Here is a 17,318-nt window from a genome sequence, read left to right as displayed (position 1 = left end):
ATCCAGAATCTTTACCATGGCTGACAAGGCTTTCCCCTATCTGTTCTGATACTCATGTGACCGCATCTCCCTTTTGTTCCCTCTTCTCCGGCCACAGTGGCCTCCTGGCTCTGCCACAAATGGGTTGAGTGTTCTCCCATCCCAGACTCTTAGCTTTTGCTGTTTCCTCTTCCTGGTACACGCTTGCCCTAGATATTTGCAAGCCTCAGTCCCTCACTACTTTACATTTTCTACTTAAATGGCATTGAATCAAGAGTCCCCTGATCTTCCTACCAGAAAAAAAACCTTTTGCTACCCAACTCTGTCCTCTCTCCTTTGACCTTGCTTATTTTCTTCAGAACTTTTCCACAGTTGACACACTATTTACTTATTTATTTATGGATTTATTTATTCTGTCCTTCTCCCCCATTAGAATGAAGCTCCAGGGAGTTTTTGTTCCCTGCTAAATCCCCAGCACCTAGAGTTGTGACTGTCACGTAGTAGGTGTGCAGTCAACGTCTGTCGAACGAATGAAGGCATATCAGTAAAGGTAGGCCTAGATAGCAGTGCTTGTCTCTTCCTTGTTTACTGAATTGTTGATTTGTCTCTTTATAAAGGGCTTTAAAAAATAGACTTTAATTTTTAGAGCAGTTTTCGGTTCACAGCAAAATCAAGGGGGAGGTACTGAGATTTCCCATATATTCCCAGCCCCTACACAAGCACAGCCTCTTCCACTATCAAAATCCCACACCAAAATGGTACATTTGTTGCTTGTGTTGACACATTGTTGTCACCCAGAGTCCATACTTTACCTTAGGGTTCACTCTTGGTGTTGTACATTTATGGGCTTTGACAAATGTATAATGACATGTAACCATCATTATGGTATCATAGAGTGTTTCACTGCCCTAAAAATCCTCTGTGCTCTGCCTGTTCTTCCTTCCCTCCCCCTTAACCCTTGCCAATCACTGATCCTTTTACTGTCTCCGTAGTTTTGTTGTTTCCAGAATACCCTATAATTGGAGTCATCAGTAGGTAGCCTTTTCTGATTGGCTTGTACAAAGGGCTTTTTACAACTGTGAAGTAGTTAAGCCTTGCTAAAACTAGCCCACCAACCAACTGACAAGCAAACAAATCATAGATAGATATAACATATAGGCTTAATAAACAAAACTAAATGAAAACAGTCAGTGTTGGTCACATTAAAACAATAAAAAAAGAACTCTCAGGTTTAGAAGACAAATGTTCTTAAGGAAGAATCTTTAGATGACATGAGCTATGAGCCTGATTATAGCTAAAGCACATACACAGCTATATTTTGCCTATTAGTGGTCCTATCTGCCTTATGCGCAGAAGAAAATCGCTTCACTGGTGTGAGCTGCAGGCATGCTGCTTCCCCTGTATACACTCACTTAAGTCACTTCTCCTTCTGCTTCATCCTTCCCACCTTTGAGATAATGGGGTCAAGCTTAATGACTTCTAAGGTTGCATCTTGGACTGATATGTCTTCACAGCACTTCCTACAATTGGATCCAATAAATGGATTTTGTAGTGACTGGTATTTTTCATATACAGTAAGCAGAGACTGCTGTAATCTCTATAAGTCAAGGGACCTTGTCCATTTTCTTCATTGCTATCAATCCAGCATTTAGTGCCTGACATAAAAGATGTTTGCAATTAAAGAAAAAATCTATTGATTGAAAAAAATACCCAAATGCATGAATGAATAAGTGAATGAAAGTAATTCTAAAGAGGGTGTCCACAAATGTTCCAGGCTTACTTTTGGTAACTTGCTGGAAAGACGTTATCATATCCTTCCTTTGAAATCTACCAATTTTATTTTATTTTTAAACCCAGGCCTGGAGATGTGATTAGATCAATTGACCCATTTAGTAATTTTCTGTTTTGTTCTCCTTATATAAGTAGGAAAGTGGCCTCTAATATTTTAATTTCAATCGTCTCTCACAGTTACAGGACCTGATTTTTTTAAATCCAAGCCCAGGACATATAAAAAGCCAATGTTTTTATTTCCAAAGACGTACCTTAAGCCTGGTGTCATGAAAACCATGCTTCCTGATTGGATTTTCCCCTAATGAATGGAGTCCATAAAAGAAAGGACTTATGTCCAACATCAATTATTCATACTCCAACAACTTACACTTCCACAAGTTACCACTCGCCTCTTCACCAACAATAAAATGCAGCAACTTTGCTCTGAACAGAATACAGTTTGCTGTCAGTTAGAAGTATATTCTGACTTGAACAATGGATATTTGTATCCATCACTGGGAGGCCGGAACACATGTCCATGACTTGGGTGAAAGATAGCTGTCGAAGCAAAACTGCACCCAGAGAGACCAAAACACTACTTGAGCTATTCTTGCTATTTAACCACCTGTCTTTGAAGTTTGAAGAAGAGAATGAAGGTAGAAGATTTATTAATACTCCCTTGTTCCTCAGACCAACACAGACAGTGGAGCAATTCACTGCTAACGGCGTGTCTTGGGGTCATTAACTATCTGAAACATTTCTAAGTTAATGATACTTCATGTAATTGTGGATTTTTACCTTTTGGGTTTACTCTGAGGTGCTTGAGGAAACAAAATCTGGGGGAAAATGTTGGCCCCTGTGGCCTTTGGGGCAGGAAAATTCTTTGTTTTACAGGATTGTCTTTTGTGCTACACTAAATGCCAGTAGCATCTCCTTAGGCATTGTGTCAACTCAATGCTACCATGTTGTTCCAGAGACCCCCTGGGCCTGGGTGGCAGTGGTAATGATGTCAGCTATAAGCCTGACCTTAGATAAAGCACATACACAGCTACATTTTGCCCTTTAATGGTCCAGTGAGCCCTTATGTGTAGATGAAGATCTCATCTATTTCATCTAGTTAAGAGTTGTGAGCCTCTGGCCTGCTGTTTCCTCTTCCACCAGCCCTCACTGTGAATCATGCCCCTTAGGGGAGGCAGTATAGAAAAAGAGTAGAGAGGGAGGGAGATAATTTCCTGAGATGACCCCTTGAAATTTGAGAATTGAGGGCTTACACCTAACTTTACTCTTCTTTTATAAGAGCATTTGGGCAACTACAGTCTAAACCCTAGTTTGTTGTTTTGTAGAAGACATTCAATAGTGAATTCAATATATACTTTCTTTTGAATGCCTATACTGCCCCAGGCATTTTACTAGGGGGCCACATATAGAGTTATGCATCCAACAGACATGCCCCTGGTCTCAGGGAGCTTACAGTCTAGTGGAGAAAGGGGACAGAATTGAAACAAGTAAACAAACAATATTTAATTACATTTTGGAATAAGTGATGTGAAGACAACACACAGGAAATAGTGGTGCAGAGTAATGGTAAGGGGTAGTTGGAGACTTACTCAGACCAGGTTGTCAGGGAAGCCTTATCTTACGGTTTGGTATTTAAACTGAGATCTGAACAGTGAGAAAAACTGGGATCAGCATGTGCAAATGCCCTGAGGTTGGAAAGAGAATGGAAATAACAACCTGAACCAACAGCTGTGTAGAGAAGTGGCATTGTGCAGTGGATAAGAGCAAGGACTTTGGGATCCTATTAGTTGCCACCAACAAGTTGGCTCATCACCAGTGACTCTGAATATGTCTCTTCTCTTTTCTGTGTCTGTTTCCTCACCTAAGAAATAAAGCTGTTACATAAAAATATTCCCATGGTGCCTTATAGCTCTGAGTCTATGCAATTCTTTTTATTGGCTTGTTCATTCTTGAGAGCCGCCACATAGTAATTTATTAGTCCCTCATAGGACACAAAGCTAAAAATGATCTTAGAGATCATTTAGTCTAACACCTTCATTTTGTTTTTAAGAAAATAATGGCCCTGGAGAATTCTTCACTGTCCTGAAGCTAGTTAATGGTAGAGCTGAGACTGGAACCCAGATCTCCTGCCTGCTTTCACAAATAAATGTATGATGAAACCTAGAGCAGCTGAGAAGAGACTCTGGTCTACTTTAATACATTAAATGACTCGTGTAGATTTGTTGTTGTTGTTGTTTAAGAATGAGTGTTTCAGTCAGGGCAAGAAACTAATGGCACAGTCAAACAGGGTAATTTGAAGAGAGTTTAGTGAAATGCATAGGTAAGTGTAGGGAAGCAACAAGGGATAATGCAGGACCCCTGGGCTAGTATCAGAGGGGAAGCTTTATTAGCCCTAGTCCTGAATGGGCCAGAGGAGGGAGCTAACAGAAATAGCTGTTTGGACAAGGCATCCCATGGGAATTGAGACTTTTGTTTGAGAGATACAGCCCACAGAAATACCCCAAGTAAATGCCCTATCCCTACTCTGTTTTCCTTATGATATTCTGAGTGGGCTCCTTGTTGACCAGACTCAACCAGAAGCCTAGTAGGCAAGGGAGCTCATTGATGCAGTCATGCAGTGTATACTCCTGAGGCAGAGATAGAGGGGAGAGGGGTAGAGATTAGATCCAGAGGGGCAAGGGGGAAGGTAGGCAGTACAGAAAGGTTTAATGCAAAAGGTTCTTTTTCCTTTTGTTTCTATTCAACACTTTGTTCATCCAACACTAAAGATACCAAAAAGGTATCTTTTTTTTTTTTAATTCATTTATTTGGCTACGCTGGGTCTTAGTTGCAGTATGTGGGGTCTTTGTTGCTGCATGTGGGATCTTTGTTGCAGCATGTGGGATCTCTTTTTTTTTTTTAGTTGCGGCATGCAGGATCTTTGTTGTGGCGTGTACCATACATTTGCTCAAAAATCATTATACGACGAAGAGACCTTTGGATTTGGCCCTTATTTTGGTTTCTACTGACATATCTTTAAGAACTTGTCTACAGATATCCAAAATGATAGTCAATTCATATAAAAGATTGAAATAAATAATGAGTCCATCTAAATAGTTTGATAAAATTATTCCCTCAATTCATTTGAATTCAGCCAAACAATAGTTTCAGGTAAGTGCTACTTTTTGGCCACTTATTCTTTCCTGGGAGAAATGGGCTAGTCATTGAAATCATAGGATTTTGTAAGTAGTGCAGAAGGCAGTTGCCCATGTTGAGCTTAAACTGTTCACTCCGACATGTCCAAAGGACTGAGTGGTAGAGTGTGTCCACGAAGAGTTTACTTCTGTGAGAGATTATGAAGTCTCCTGGGTAAGGTTCATCTTAAAGGAGGAAAGAGCCAGAGTTATATTCCCCAAAAATGTCTCAGTCTTCCGAGGAGAGTGGAAGGTTTTTTAATAATAATATCACTGTGTCTATCACTAGAATTTGTCTAAAATTTGTCCTTTCCTTATAGATCCATGTCTAAGTTTGAGGGAGAGGAGAAGATGTGAGGTCAAAACTGAAAGATCTATTTTCACAAATTAACCTCTGAGATATTGGGAACATGAAGTATTGCTGCTTTGAGCCTAAAGTCTTCAGTAAAAGAAAAAGAAGTGTTTTCCCATTTATCTCATAGTGCAACATTTTCTTGGCTTGTTGAGGGAGGGAGAGAACAGAGGAAACTCTAGCATACTGGATTCTCTACCCTTTTAGTGGCCCAGGCCTCAGGATGTGTGTGTCCTAACTCTAATAGCACCTGAGGCCAATAGCTTTCAACAACATCTGGAGGTGGACACAGCCCCCGGGGTTATTCTTCATGGTAGCTCAGCCACTGCAATAGTGGGCAGTGATACTGCGACATACCAGCTCCTGGAAGGAATCCTGGTGTCCGGGCACAGCAAACCAATTCACAGATCTTAACAGGGGTCGTCAGCAGCATGGCAGTGCCACGTGACCTTCATGCAATCTAGTGGTTGGCAAATGTCTAGCCAATTACATCAGTAAAAGGAAGCTGGAGAAAAAGAAACTGGAAGATGCAACCTGGTAACTGAAAGGCCATAAGAAATATCCTCTGGGGACTCCCAAATATAATTATAGGTTGTACTTTGCAGGAGTGTGGAAGTGCTACAGTAGCAAATGAGGCCCAAGATGGAGAAATATCATTTATTAGATTAGTATGGCCTGGAGAAGCACAGACTTCATAAATATTTTAATTTTGACATTCATGTATAGACAGCTGTGTGCTGGGCAAAACTTGTTGTATTTTTTGATTGGCATAGAACTCTGCTGTTTATGCAGAATTATCTGGAAGGCTACTATTACCTTTTTCTCATTTAAAAATCCTTCCCTAACTATTCTAACATATTATTAATGTCCTTTAATATTTTCTTGCTTATATGTATTTTTTCTTTTAAAATTCTGTAGAGCTCTCGAGTTTCTAAAAAAAATGCACAACAGAAAACCAACAACCAATTCCATAACAATATGAGATGTGTACAATGTAGACACCAATTTTTATAGTTTTTATTCATTCTTACCAATATTTATGACTATCCCTTCAAAATTAGTTAAAAGTTCACATCGTTTTGCAGATGTCTCCTTCCTTTATCCCTTTTCCATAAATATTGACTCATTTCTTGTCTGGTCAAAAGAAAATATAGAGCATCCACTGAAAATTCATAGTGGTTTCTGTACAGGTGAAAAGTCATGACCTGGGAGATAACTGAGTGAAAGTATCTGCTGGGACCAGGTGCCGTATCAGAAATGAAAGGGTCCTGTCACTCTCTATCTCAGCCACAGTGTATGTAAGAACTGGAACCGATGGAGACTAAATGATGAATTGCAACAGATGGACCAAGTGAAGGATATGAGTCATCATGATTGTTCAGACATGTACAATCATCCACTTGGAACTCAAGCCATGAAAAGGCAGCTTCTATGATCAGCTCCAAGATTGCCATGGGTAGCTCTTACAAGCAAAGTGTAGATATGGATATATTTCTTTGCAGCATTAAAAGTTTATTGTCACTGAAAGATATTTTTTAGGACTGTGAAGTGATGTATCTACAGTTCCGGCAAAATGGGGATAATTTTAATGCCTAGACCATGGGACCAGAAGATTAAATGTAATTAAATGTAAACTGCTTACAACAGTGCCTGGCGCCAACACTCCCCCCAAACTATTGTTATTATTGTGATTTAAAGTTAGATATTTTTAGGGAGGATTCCATTGAGAATCAATCTTTTTTACAATGGTATTATTGCTTTTCAGGACTTGGATAAATGCTCTATTGCTCTCTGTACATATTAAATAGTAATAGCACAAAAGCTGGTAGCCATTTTATTACCCGTTTCCAGCAGTTTTGGTCTTTTTTGTTTCATTTCAGAATACTCAGTGGTTTTGCAACATACCTTGAAGGAATGGTAATATGAAAACAATGGCATCATATTTTAGTAAAACTGCCCTTAGTGGATCCTTTGGACAATGCTTCTGAAATCTACATTACATTAGGATCCATTCTATGGAAGTGTGATTTATGAGGTAATTCTTTTCTGATATTTGGTTGGTATTTTTCTTATGGAAAAAATGAGAAGCTGAATTTTAATCTGAAGAATTATGAAAGTGCCTCTCCCAAACTAGCATGTTGTCTTGTTTTGACTAAGTGAGTCAGTGAAGATTAGCGTGTGCATTTACCTTAGCCAACACGTGTTAACTTGTGCTTAAAAACACAATCCAGCTTTATCTGGATTGACATGCATCATAATTAAAAACCACAAAACTATAGCCTTTTGCCCAGTTCCCTGACCCATATTTTGGATTATGGACCCCTTTTAGAATATGCTACTCACTATAAACTCTCTTCCTTTCATTCTTGAAGTTATTTTAACTTTCTTTAATGCCAAATATTATTTGCTGACCTAATATATTCAGTCATCTATTTCATATTTCAAATATCGTTGAGTGACAACCTGGGGATGACAGATGTCCAAGAGATAGTCCTTGGAGTACAAAGATAGGTACAAAAAGGGGCAGAGGTGGGACTCAGTTCTAATTGGAGGAATGATCAGAATTCTCAGAGTATAAGCCCTTTAGCTCCATCCGGAAAGAAGAGCAGGGGTTTTACAGAAGTGAGAGGCCTATCCCCAGGCAAGGAAGTGAGGGAGTTTGTCTTGTGCGTTCACGTGGTGGTGAGACCCAGGGGGTGGGTCTCCAAGTGCATTTTCACAGGCAAGACAGAAGAACTTGAACTTCAACAGTTTCATTCTTCTGAACTGCTTTCAAGTTGTTCCCAGCTAACAGAGAAGATAATACGCAAGATGTGTGATAATGAAGACATTGACTCCAAGATACAAAAATGGGGAAATCAGATCATTTGGTTCTCTTTGGATTTTAATCAGAAAAAATTATCGATCTTTCAGGCCATGGAAACAATATGAGATCTCTTATTCACTTATCACTCACTACCAAACGTGATTCAGAAGATGATTCTTCTGCCTCCTCTTCCCTAAGAAATGGCAGGTGGTAAACACTCAAAAGCTCCTCACGACTGGGGTATCAGAGGGGGAGCAGAGCAGAAATAGGAATTGAAGAGTCTAACTGTGCATCATTGTTTTAAACCAGTTATTTCTTAACGCATCCAGAGAAGGCAAACATTCCCAGCACATGTTTCTGCAGTCCCAAACATTCTTTGGGTTTGTTTTCCATTTTTAGTGAAGGTATTCAGGATTAGGTTAGGTAGCAACTTGATCCACTGAACACTCATCTGGAAACTTGTCTTGGAATTCTTTTCTTGATGAAGATTAAATATTTTGGAACAAAGTTGAAACAGAGGTTAGAACTGGGACCACGTTAAGACTTGTCCAGAAGGTATGTGGTATGTGTTGTACTTCATTCCCTGTCAAAATGTGATGGACTTTAGTACAGCTTGTAAATGAAGTTCATGAATAATGCAAATGTAGTGTCTCCTTTCAATATTCCTTAGGAATGCAGCACTTACCCAGTTAGCATGGGCCTCTGTTGCTGGCTCCGTTCTACCCCTGCTGGGTCACTAAAAGCAATTTGATCACAGCCAAGCATGGCTCTGGTATTCTTTCAGCTGCTGAGTTGGTACATTCTTGTTAGAGGCAAGATTGCCTAAACTCCAAATAACGAATTTAAAGGGAATGAGATGAATTATCCTTGCTCTGGTAGGCTGACTACCAAGATGGCTCCTAATGCTCTCACCTCCCAGTATTTGCACCTTCGTGTAATCCCCTCCTCTTTTGTACAGAATGGACCTAGGGACCTGATTCTAAGGAATAGGACATGGCAAAAGTGATGGGATATCACTTCCAAGATTAGGTTTTAAGTCTGTGACTCCCTTCTGGCTAGCACTATGTTTTGCTACCAGGTTCTTTCACTCTATGGCTCTTCTTGCTGGCTTGCACTGGAGAAGCAAGCTGACATATTTTTGAGTTGCCCTAAGGAGAGGCTCATATGGTAAAGAATAGGGGTAACCAACAGCCAGTGAGTAATTGAGGCCCTCAGTCCAAAAGCCTGCAAGGAACAGACTCCTGTCAACGACCATGCATGTGAGTGAGCTTGGAGACTGATCTTTCCTCTGTTGCACATTGACGTGACTGCAGCCTGTGAGAGTCCCTGAGCTGGAGGACCAGCTAAGCGACGTCCAGATTCTGGACCTATAGAAACCGAGATAATAAATGTTGTTGTTTCAAGCCACCAAGTTCTGGGGTAATTTGTTACACAGTGATGGATAACTGTTACACCTGCTTATAGAAGTGGTAAGGCCTGGGATTGGGGGCACAAAGGTTGGAATGAGAATTAGGTATGTATATTTTTGTCACCAACCTAGATAGAATCTTTATGACCGTTGTCCTACCTATACTGTTTTTAATCATTGCAACATCCTGGCAAGGGTGGTGTTAGTCACAAATATATTTTGGACAAAACTGAGGTTATGGAAACTCAGTTATTTGGCTCAGAACACATAACTCAGAAGGTAACAGAGATGAGAGAAACTAGAATCTTACTCTGAAGCCTTTGCTCTTTCCTCTGCATTAACCAGTCATAGGAGGCAGTGGTATGGTTGAGGTTAGGGTGGAAATCAGAATCACCTATAGATCTTTTTTCAAGCTAGTTATGTCACTTTCCTTTCTGACATAGTTTGGACTGGACCATACCACACAGTGGGGCTGCACAGAAAAGCACTGAACTTATACAAGTTCAGCCATGTTCCCTGCAGCTTGGGCCTGTAATTAGAAAATAAAAACTGCACATTTCAAGCAGGTTCTGACTGAGGATCTGACAGTCCTTAGAAGTCTTTGTGGTGATGAGTAAGGTGATCATGTAGCTTTGGCATGCTGGTGTTGGGTTGTTTAAATTAAGTTAAAACATAAAATAATAGCACCCAGAGTTCCATGATTTGATGGGCTCAATCTAGTCTGACCTACAGCCAAAAGCTGGCAAAATGGGTTTGGCTGAACATGGACCAGTTGGGAGTAAGTGGATGTGTGGTGAGTGCTGCTTTCATTTGGTGGTGAGAACAAGATGATGAAGCAATGAAGGAGTCCACCTCAGTGCTACATCTTAGGAGCGTGGGTGGCCCTGGATGTCTGTGTAATGGATTCTAGAGCTGAGCAGGGCAGCTGCAGAACTGATTAGACTCAGCACAGGCTGTGGCCCCATCTCACTGATTCCTGGGCCAGGTCTGGGGTCTCTCCTCTACCATCAGCCTTCCAGTTCTTGCAGTAGCTTCCTCATCCCTGGTCCTGATGAAATTGTGGGTGGGTCTCTCATTGTTCACGGGTCTCCTTCTCCTGCAGATCACCACCTTACTTCCAGAGCAATGGCCTCACACATTTGTGAAGGACATCACAGGTAACTGACAAAGTCCACAGTTCCTCCTGGACAAGATGACTATAGTGGCTTTTTTCTTCAACTCCTTCCTGCTACCTCTTTGCATTTTGTAAAGAGGACTTTCTAGAGCAGCACTGCCCAATAAGGTAGCCACTGACCTCATGAGATTATGTAGCATTTGAAATGTGGCTAGTGAGACTGAGGAATTAAATTTTTCCTTTAGTTTAATTTAAATTCATTTAAATTGAAATAATCATATGTAACTGGTAGCTAATGTGTTAGATAGCACAGTTCTAGAGGCTGTCATCCTTATGTTATTCTTTTGTTAATTTATTTTTGGCTAATATTTATAGAACATTTTCTACATGCCAGGCACAATATGTACGATGTTATGTGTAGTCATCCAATTTTCACAAAACCCGATGAAGTCGATTCTATTATTTACATTTTCCAGAGCAGAAAGTTGAATTTTAGAGAGATGAAGTGGCCTGCCTCAAATCGTCATACAGGCAGGAGACAGGATTCAAAACAAAGTTTATCTGGCTCCAGTCCCGTGTTTCCTGTACAGAAAAACGAGGCTAAATCAGCAGAGATGCAGGGTGAAACAAAATAGACGCAAGACAATTTAAAATATAAATCTTGTTATAATGGGTTATTTCATTTTATTGCTTATTATAAACACTTTGGACATAGCAAATACATTAGTTTTTAAATAACCATAATTCAAAGCTTTCACATCATATACTATTTCCCCCCAAGATGTGTCATCTATGAAAATAATCAGTGAACTCCAAAAGTCTATACTGATATTGTGCACATTTACGCGATCGTGACACTAAATACAAATAGTAAAAATACTCATCTATTGTAGGTGTGTGGGTTTGTGATATGCTTTAAGGGAGGCCATAAAAAAACTCAAAGAAGAGAGATGGTGTGGATTGTAATAGCTCCTATGTGGGTCATGTTTGCAGAACGTAGAAGGTATGCACAATAAACATTTATTGACAGTGAAGATGATGAGAATTCAATTTCTGCTGGACTTTTCCTCTCCATTTTTTCTTAAGAAGTGCATTGGGAAACATCATTCTGAATGTCACAGAGGCTCTGGCACTTTGAATTGTGTAGCTACAGTGTAATTGGGTCTGATCGCACTTGCAGAAGGGAGATAAATTAAAGCATATGCACTGTTAAAATTGTGCTAAAATCTCAGTTACTAGGATGGCTGGAATGCTTGAATGCTTTCTGGCTTCATAAGCAAGAAAATCACCAGTGCCTAAAAATCAAGCAAGTCATTCCAAACAAATCTAGCTTTTAGATTTCACTGGCAGTTAGACGGTATTTCAGTCAGATCAATGTATTTGAAAGTAAAATATGCTACTTATATGAGCTACTGAGTTTCCCAACTACAACTACTGAGTTCCTGAACTATAACTTTTACTTTAAGACATTTCTTTTGGTTGTTTTATTCAGAAAAATCCCTAGCATCATTTTGGGATTTCACTGAATTGTGCTGATGATGTTGGATTAAACATTTTAGATTTAATTGAAAAGTGACAAACAAATATAATCATCTATTCCCAATAGTTTCTCAATGTACAATTTAAAATACATGAAAGGACCCTCATAAAAATAGAAATGTTAATTAAGGTCACTTGCAGCAAAGTATGGCATATTAGAATTATTTATTAAAAACTTTTACACCTAAAGGTAGGCACTTCATAAAATATGGGTTTTGGCAAAAGGCAACACAGTTTGATGTCAATATCTTACTTTTCCATTAACTGTATAACTTTTTCAAGAGAATAGATTATTAAAATATTACAAGAAAAATAGAAATTTGTCTAAGCTGCATGTGAGCGGAGTTACACAGAACAGAATCCAAACTTCATTTTTCCCTCTTCTTTTTGTAAACTTTTGTATATCTTCCTGGTCGAGTTCTGAAATTTTACTCCCTGATGTAAAATCCCATGGGATTCTGGCTTCTCATCTTTTAATCTGAAATGAAGTATTGGTTGCTTGTGGAACTTGGTACAATTTTTTTTCACAGTTGGAATAACCTTTATCATAATACACTAAATAAAATCAGATGATTTTTAGGTGGCAGTATCTAGCACTGAAGAGTTCTTGGCTTCAAGCAGCTGTTAAGTCCTTTTGATTGTTTTAAGTCTCAAATTAGATGGATTCGACTATCATCTCTGTTATTTTCATTCTTGATGGCATAGAAATTCACCTCACATCTACCTAAAACATGAGCAGAGCTTTGGGGGCCCACTGAACCCATCTACCATTTAATTTAGCTCTCCCTTCTCGAGCATGTCTCTACCGGGTAGCCAGCCAGGTTCTGTTTGGAGTCTTGGTGATAGGGAGCTTCACAAAGCAATCTAGTCAATACGAAAGCTTCAGCAGCCCTTTCTTATACTAAAACCAAAGTTCTCTTCCTGTAACTTCCATCTAGTGTTTGCAACAATGTAAGGCACAGAGTAGGCTTTCAGGCACTCGATCTGCATTTGTTGATGAACAGAAAGACTGAACAATTCTAGTTCTGACTTTTAAAGCTACAGAGTATAGTTGTTTCCTTATGTAGTCCAAGTTATCCTCTTGTCTTACATAAATCTTCTCTTTTTCAGGATCAGTGTTGCAATTTCCTTCATTTGTTCCTTAAGCAACATGAATTTCCGATGTTTTGTCTATCCATTACTCTTTTCTGAGTGTGCTTATGTTGATCAGTAGAGCTCTTCAAATCTGGTCCCATTGAACCCAACATAATACCCCAGATGGGATCAGCTCTGAGTAGGGTAGAAACCCTGAATCTCTTCTCTTAGCCTGGACATTCCACCTGACAAATTGTCTAACCCAAAAGGGTATTCCTTAGGGCAATCCTTTCCTGTCTGTTTCTGAGTAGAGACATTTTATTCCGGGCAAGATCTCTGATGGGCACATATTCTGTTCTGGGAGAAGGATTACTTCCTTGAATTTCCAGGATACGGAGGGGGTGGAGAACGCTGTGCTGGGGTCGGGGAGTACGGAGGAGGCAAGTCTGCACAGTGTTCCATCTCATGGTCGTAACTATAGGGGGGTGGTGCCACTGGAAAAGAAAAGGAGAAGGGCATCAGGCATTTAGCAATAATTGAGTGTCCACTATATTTGAGCCACTAGGCTGGGTACTTTGGGGGAGGACATAAGTTTTGCTTTCAATAATCATAGTTTTATCAGGCTGACGACACACATGTATGAAAGGGCAAGTGCTATAAAAAGTGGTGCCATTGGCTAAAGTATTTGGAATTGGTGGCTTAGGGCAAGTTTCTTGGAAAGATGATGTAGAAGGGGCATATAGAGAAGGGGCTAAAGGATGATTCAAGTTTGAGCAAAAGCACCAAAGCAAGAGAGAACTATTGTTCAAAGCAAAAAATACATGGAGGAGAGAAACGGGAAAAGATGTTGAGGAATCTGATTGTATCACCATCATGGTGGGCTTTTAAAAAATTCTAATTTAAATGGATAACTAATAAGAACCTGCTGTATAAAAAAATAAATAAAATAAAATTCAAACAAAATTCTAATTTAATTTAATTTTTAAAAAAATTTCATACAATTTTATGGACTTCCCTAGCAGTCCAGTGGTTAAGACTCCACGCTTCCAATGCAGGGGGCATGGGTTCCACCCCTGGTCAGGGAACTAAGATCCTTCATGGTGTGTGGCACAGCCAAAAAAATTTTTTTCATACAGTTTTTAAAGGTTACACTCCAATTACAGTTATTACAAAATATTGGCTATATTCCCGTGTTGTATAACATAGGGGTCGGGGAGTGGGAGGTACAAACTATTGGGTGTAAGATAGGCTACATGGACATTGCGCTTTGAATATCACATAAGGAGTGTGTGATATGCAGGCATCAGAGATTTTTTGAATATGCTAGTGAATATGCTTTAGGAAGGTGACTCTTTCGGCAGTATGGATTCAGGTGGAGCAAAGAACAGGTAAGATGATGTAGTAGCATATGTGAGGGATGATAAGGGACTCATGGAAGTTGGGGGTGGGGATTATAGGAACCCTTGAGCAGCTGAGTGCTTAAGTGATGACTGGGTAGGTGGAAAAAGGGGTCGAGAGTAAGAAGGTGTCGAGGTATTGGGTACCTGGTACTGGGCTCCTGTAACTTGGAGGGTCATGGAGGCATTACAGAAATAAGAAAAAAAAAAAAAAAAAAAAAAAGGAGGACAAACAGGTTTAGAAATGAGGATGGAGAATTTAGTTTTCTAAATCTTATTTGAAAAAGTGTCTTTAATTTTTTATTGTACTATTATATGTCAGTGTGTTTTAAAATCACATTTAATACGTTTGTTATGACTATATATAGACGTCTATTTTGTAGTGCTCTCCATCCCGTCTCCAGGGTTGGAAGAGAGGTACTCCTTGAGCACTCCATGTCTTCAAGAACCAAATCACTCGGCAACATCTGAGCAACCTCTCAGCAACGCCTCTGATGATTTTCCAGTAGTTGATTTATCATCAAGATAATGATTCTAGTTGGAAATTGGCATGTCTTAATTGCTTACTGTGAATGTAACCTAAACCACAAGACTAGTGTTATAATAATGCAAATAAACAGCCAAGCTTTTACTTTTAGAATGGCAGAAAAGAACAAGCAACATTTCAACAAACTTATTTCTAAAACGTCTTCTAAATTGTACTCTTACCAATAAGATTATGACAGTATTCTGTTCAATATGCATGTATAAACATAGGGCTTCACCCTATATGCAAACACAAAGTTTCTTCTGAATCTCTTTGTTTAAAAAAATGTTTTAAAAAATTAATTTGTATTGGAGTATAGTTGATTTACAGTGCTGTGTTGGTTTCTGCTGTACAGCAAAGTGAATCAGTTATACATATACCCACTCTTTTTTAGATTCTTTTCCCATCTGCATCTCTTTAACTTGGCTCTCTCTACCAGGAGCTTGATGATTTAAACCATTTACTGATCTGCCTATACTTAGGGATGTGAAGAAGCAGAACTGAGTCACCTGACACAAGAGAAAGATGGAGACACAGAACTGGGTGGGATGTCCTCTGAGGGATGCTCTGGTGAGCAAAGGCTTTGCAAGTCTCTTGTGGGCTGAGCAAGCCAAGGGCTCAGAGCAGAGGACACAGATCTGTGGAGAAGGCAGCTTCTCCACGGCTGCTTTAGACCCGGGGAGGCTGGCCTATTCCAAGCTTTGTTTTCTACAACAAAATGGAATAACTCCTGCCAGAGTCTAAACACACATTCCCTCTGCATTACGCCTACTCCTTTGCTTCATTATATCCAAGAGGACTGAGACAAAGAGATTTATAATAAACTTTATCCAAGGCAAGAAATGCAGCCTCCATGTAAAACAGGAAGTTACAGCTGGATTCCCATTGAACTGTTTCTTATAAGCATGTGGATTCTAAGCTGTTTTTATGTTGAAGCTTTTCCTTGCCTCCCACTTGAGAAGCACACACCAGATGATTCTACAGATTGACTCTGCATCCTTCTCTGTCATGAAGCTGTGGTGTGTCTTTATGCTTCAGTAATAAAGCATTTATATTTTTCCATCTGCATAAAAACTGCTGGAGGACATTTCAGGGAGATTCCCTATGGTTTATACAGCTGCATGTTGAACATGAAGAGCTAAGATATGAAACCGTGTTCTTTCATTCATAGAGCCTTTGTATTTTGATAAGGTGATAATATAATGCTGAAGAGTGGTATTTGGAGGACTATATCCATCATGAAATAAACACGGCACATCTTTTATAGTACCAGCTGTGGGAAGACATTTCGAAATAATAATGGTGTAACTGTGGACTGTGCTATCTTTCTTTCTCACAGATAAAAATGTTTCACTAGGAAGTAAACTTTTCAGGGTATCAATTTTAGAATTCCTGATTAACCCTAAGAGGTTTTGTTCTCTCTTAAAGGTCAAATCATCTTTAAAAGATACATGGATGCAGCTGGAGATATGGTGCTTTTGAAATTCTTTCATAACCAATAATTCTAATTCTCTGACTTAAGTAGGGCAAATATGTCATTTATCATGTATGTCAATGTAGTTGTGTAGAATTTTGCAAAATTTAGGGATGCTATGAAATTCATAGGAGGAAGTTAATTTTTTTTACCCACTCAGGATAACATCTCTAAAACAAATGTAAAGGGAAGGTGCATGGTGTTATAAAAATTGTACAACATTATTTTAGAAAATGTGGAAACAGAGGAAAGTCATCCATAATTCTGTCACCACAATTTAACAAACAATATCTTTATATACTCCCTTCTAGTCACTTGTGTTTTTATATCCTTGTAGTCATGTAAAATAGTCTATGCTTTTTCACTCTGTATTGTAACAGTCTTTTTCATTCTGCTACATATTCTTCATGAACTCTATTGTTAACAGCTGTACATTATTCCACTTACCATTCACTTATTTTGAGATTAGCAATTTTTTATTATTATAAATAGTGGAGTGACAAATGTCTTTCTACATATAGACTTTTTATTACTTTGATTTAGTTTTTTAGAATAAAATTCCCAGAATCAACTAACTGGCTGTCATTTAATATTTTGGTAATTTTAATAGTGAAAAAATTTCACTATTAAAATATCCCTTAATTTTACATTTCTTTGATAGTTTTACATCTTGTTTATTATTTGTAAT

The 17,318-nt window shown here is 39.0% G+C and overlaps 1 protein-coding gene across 1 annotated transcript in view; it reads right to left on the bottom strand.

Annotated features, from left to right (window-relative positions):
• Positions 1-11,266: 11,266 nt before the first annotated feature.
• Positions 11,267-17,318, bottom strand: part of CYYR1 (cysteine and tyrosine rich 1) — a 105,337-nt gene continuing 99,285 nt past the window's right edge. Inside the window, 1 exon segment of the mRNA XM_061194015.1 lies at positions 11,267-13,727. Within this exon segment, the coding sequence (XP_061049998.1) occupies positions 13,603-13,727 (125 nt within the window). The 3' untranslated portion in view covers positions 11,267-13,602.

Source organism: Eubalaena glacialis, chromosome 6 (genome assembly GCF_028564815.1).
Source record: "Eubalaena glacialis isolate mEubGla1 chromosome 6, mEubGla1.1.hap2.+ XY, whole genome shotgun sequence".
Lineage (NCBI taxonomy): Eukaryota > Metazoa > Chordata > Mammalia > Artiodactyla > Balaenidae > Eubalaena > Eubalaena glacialis.
This window is presented reverse-complemented; position numbering and strand designations above follow the sequence as displayed.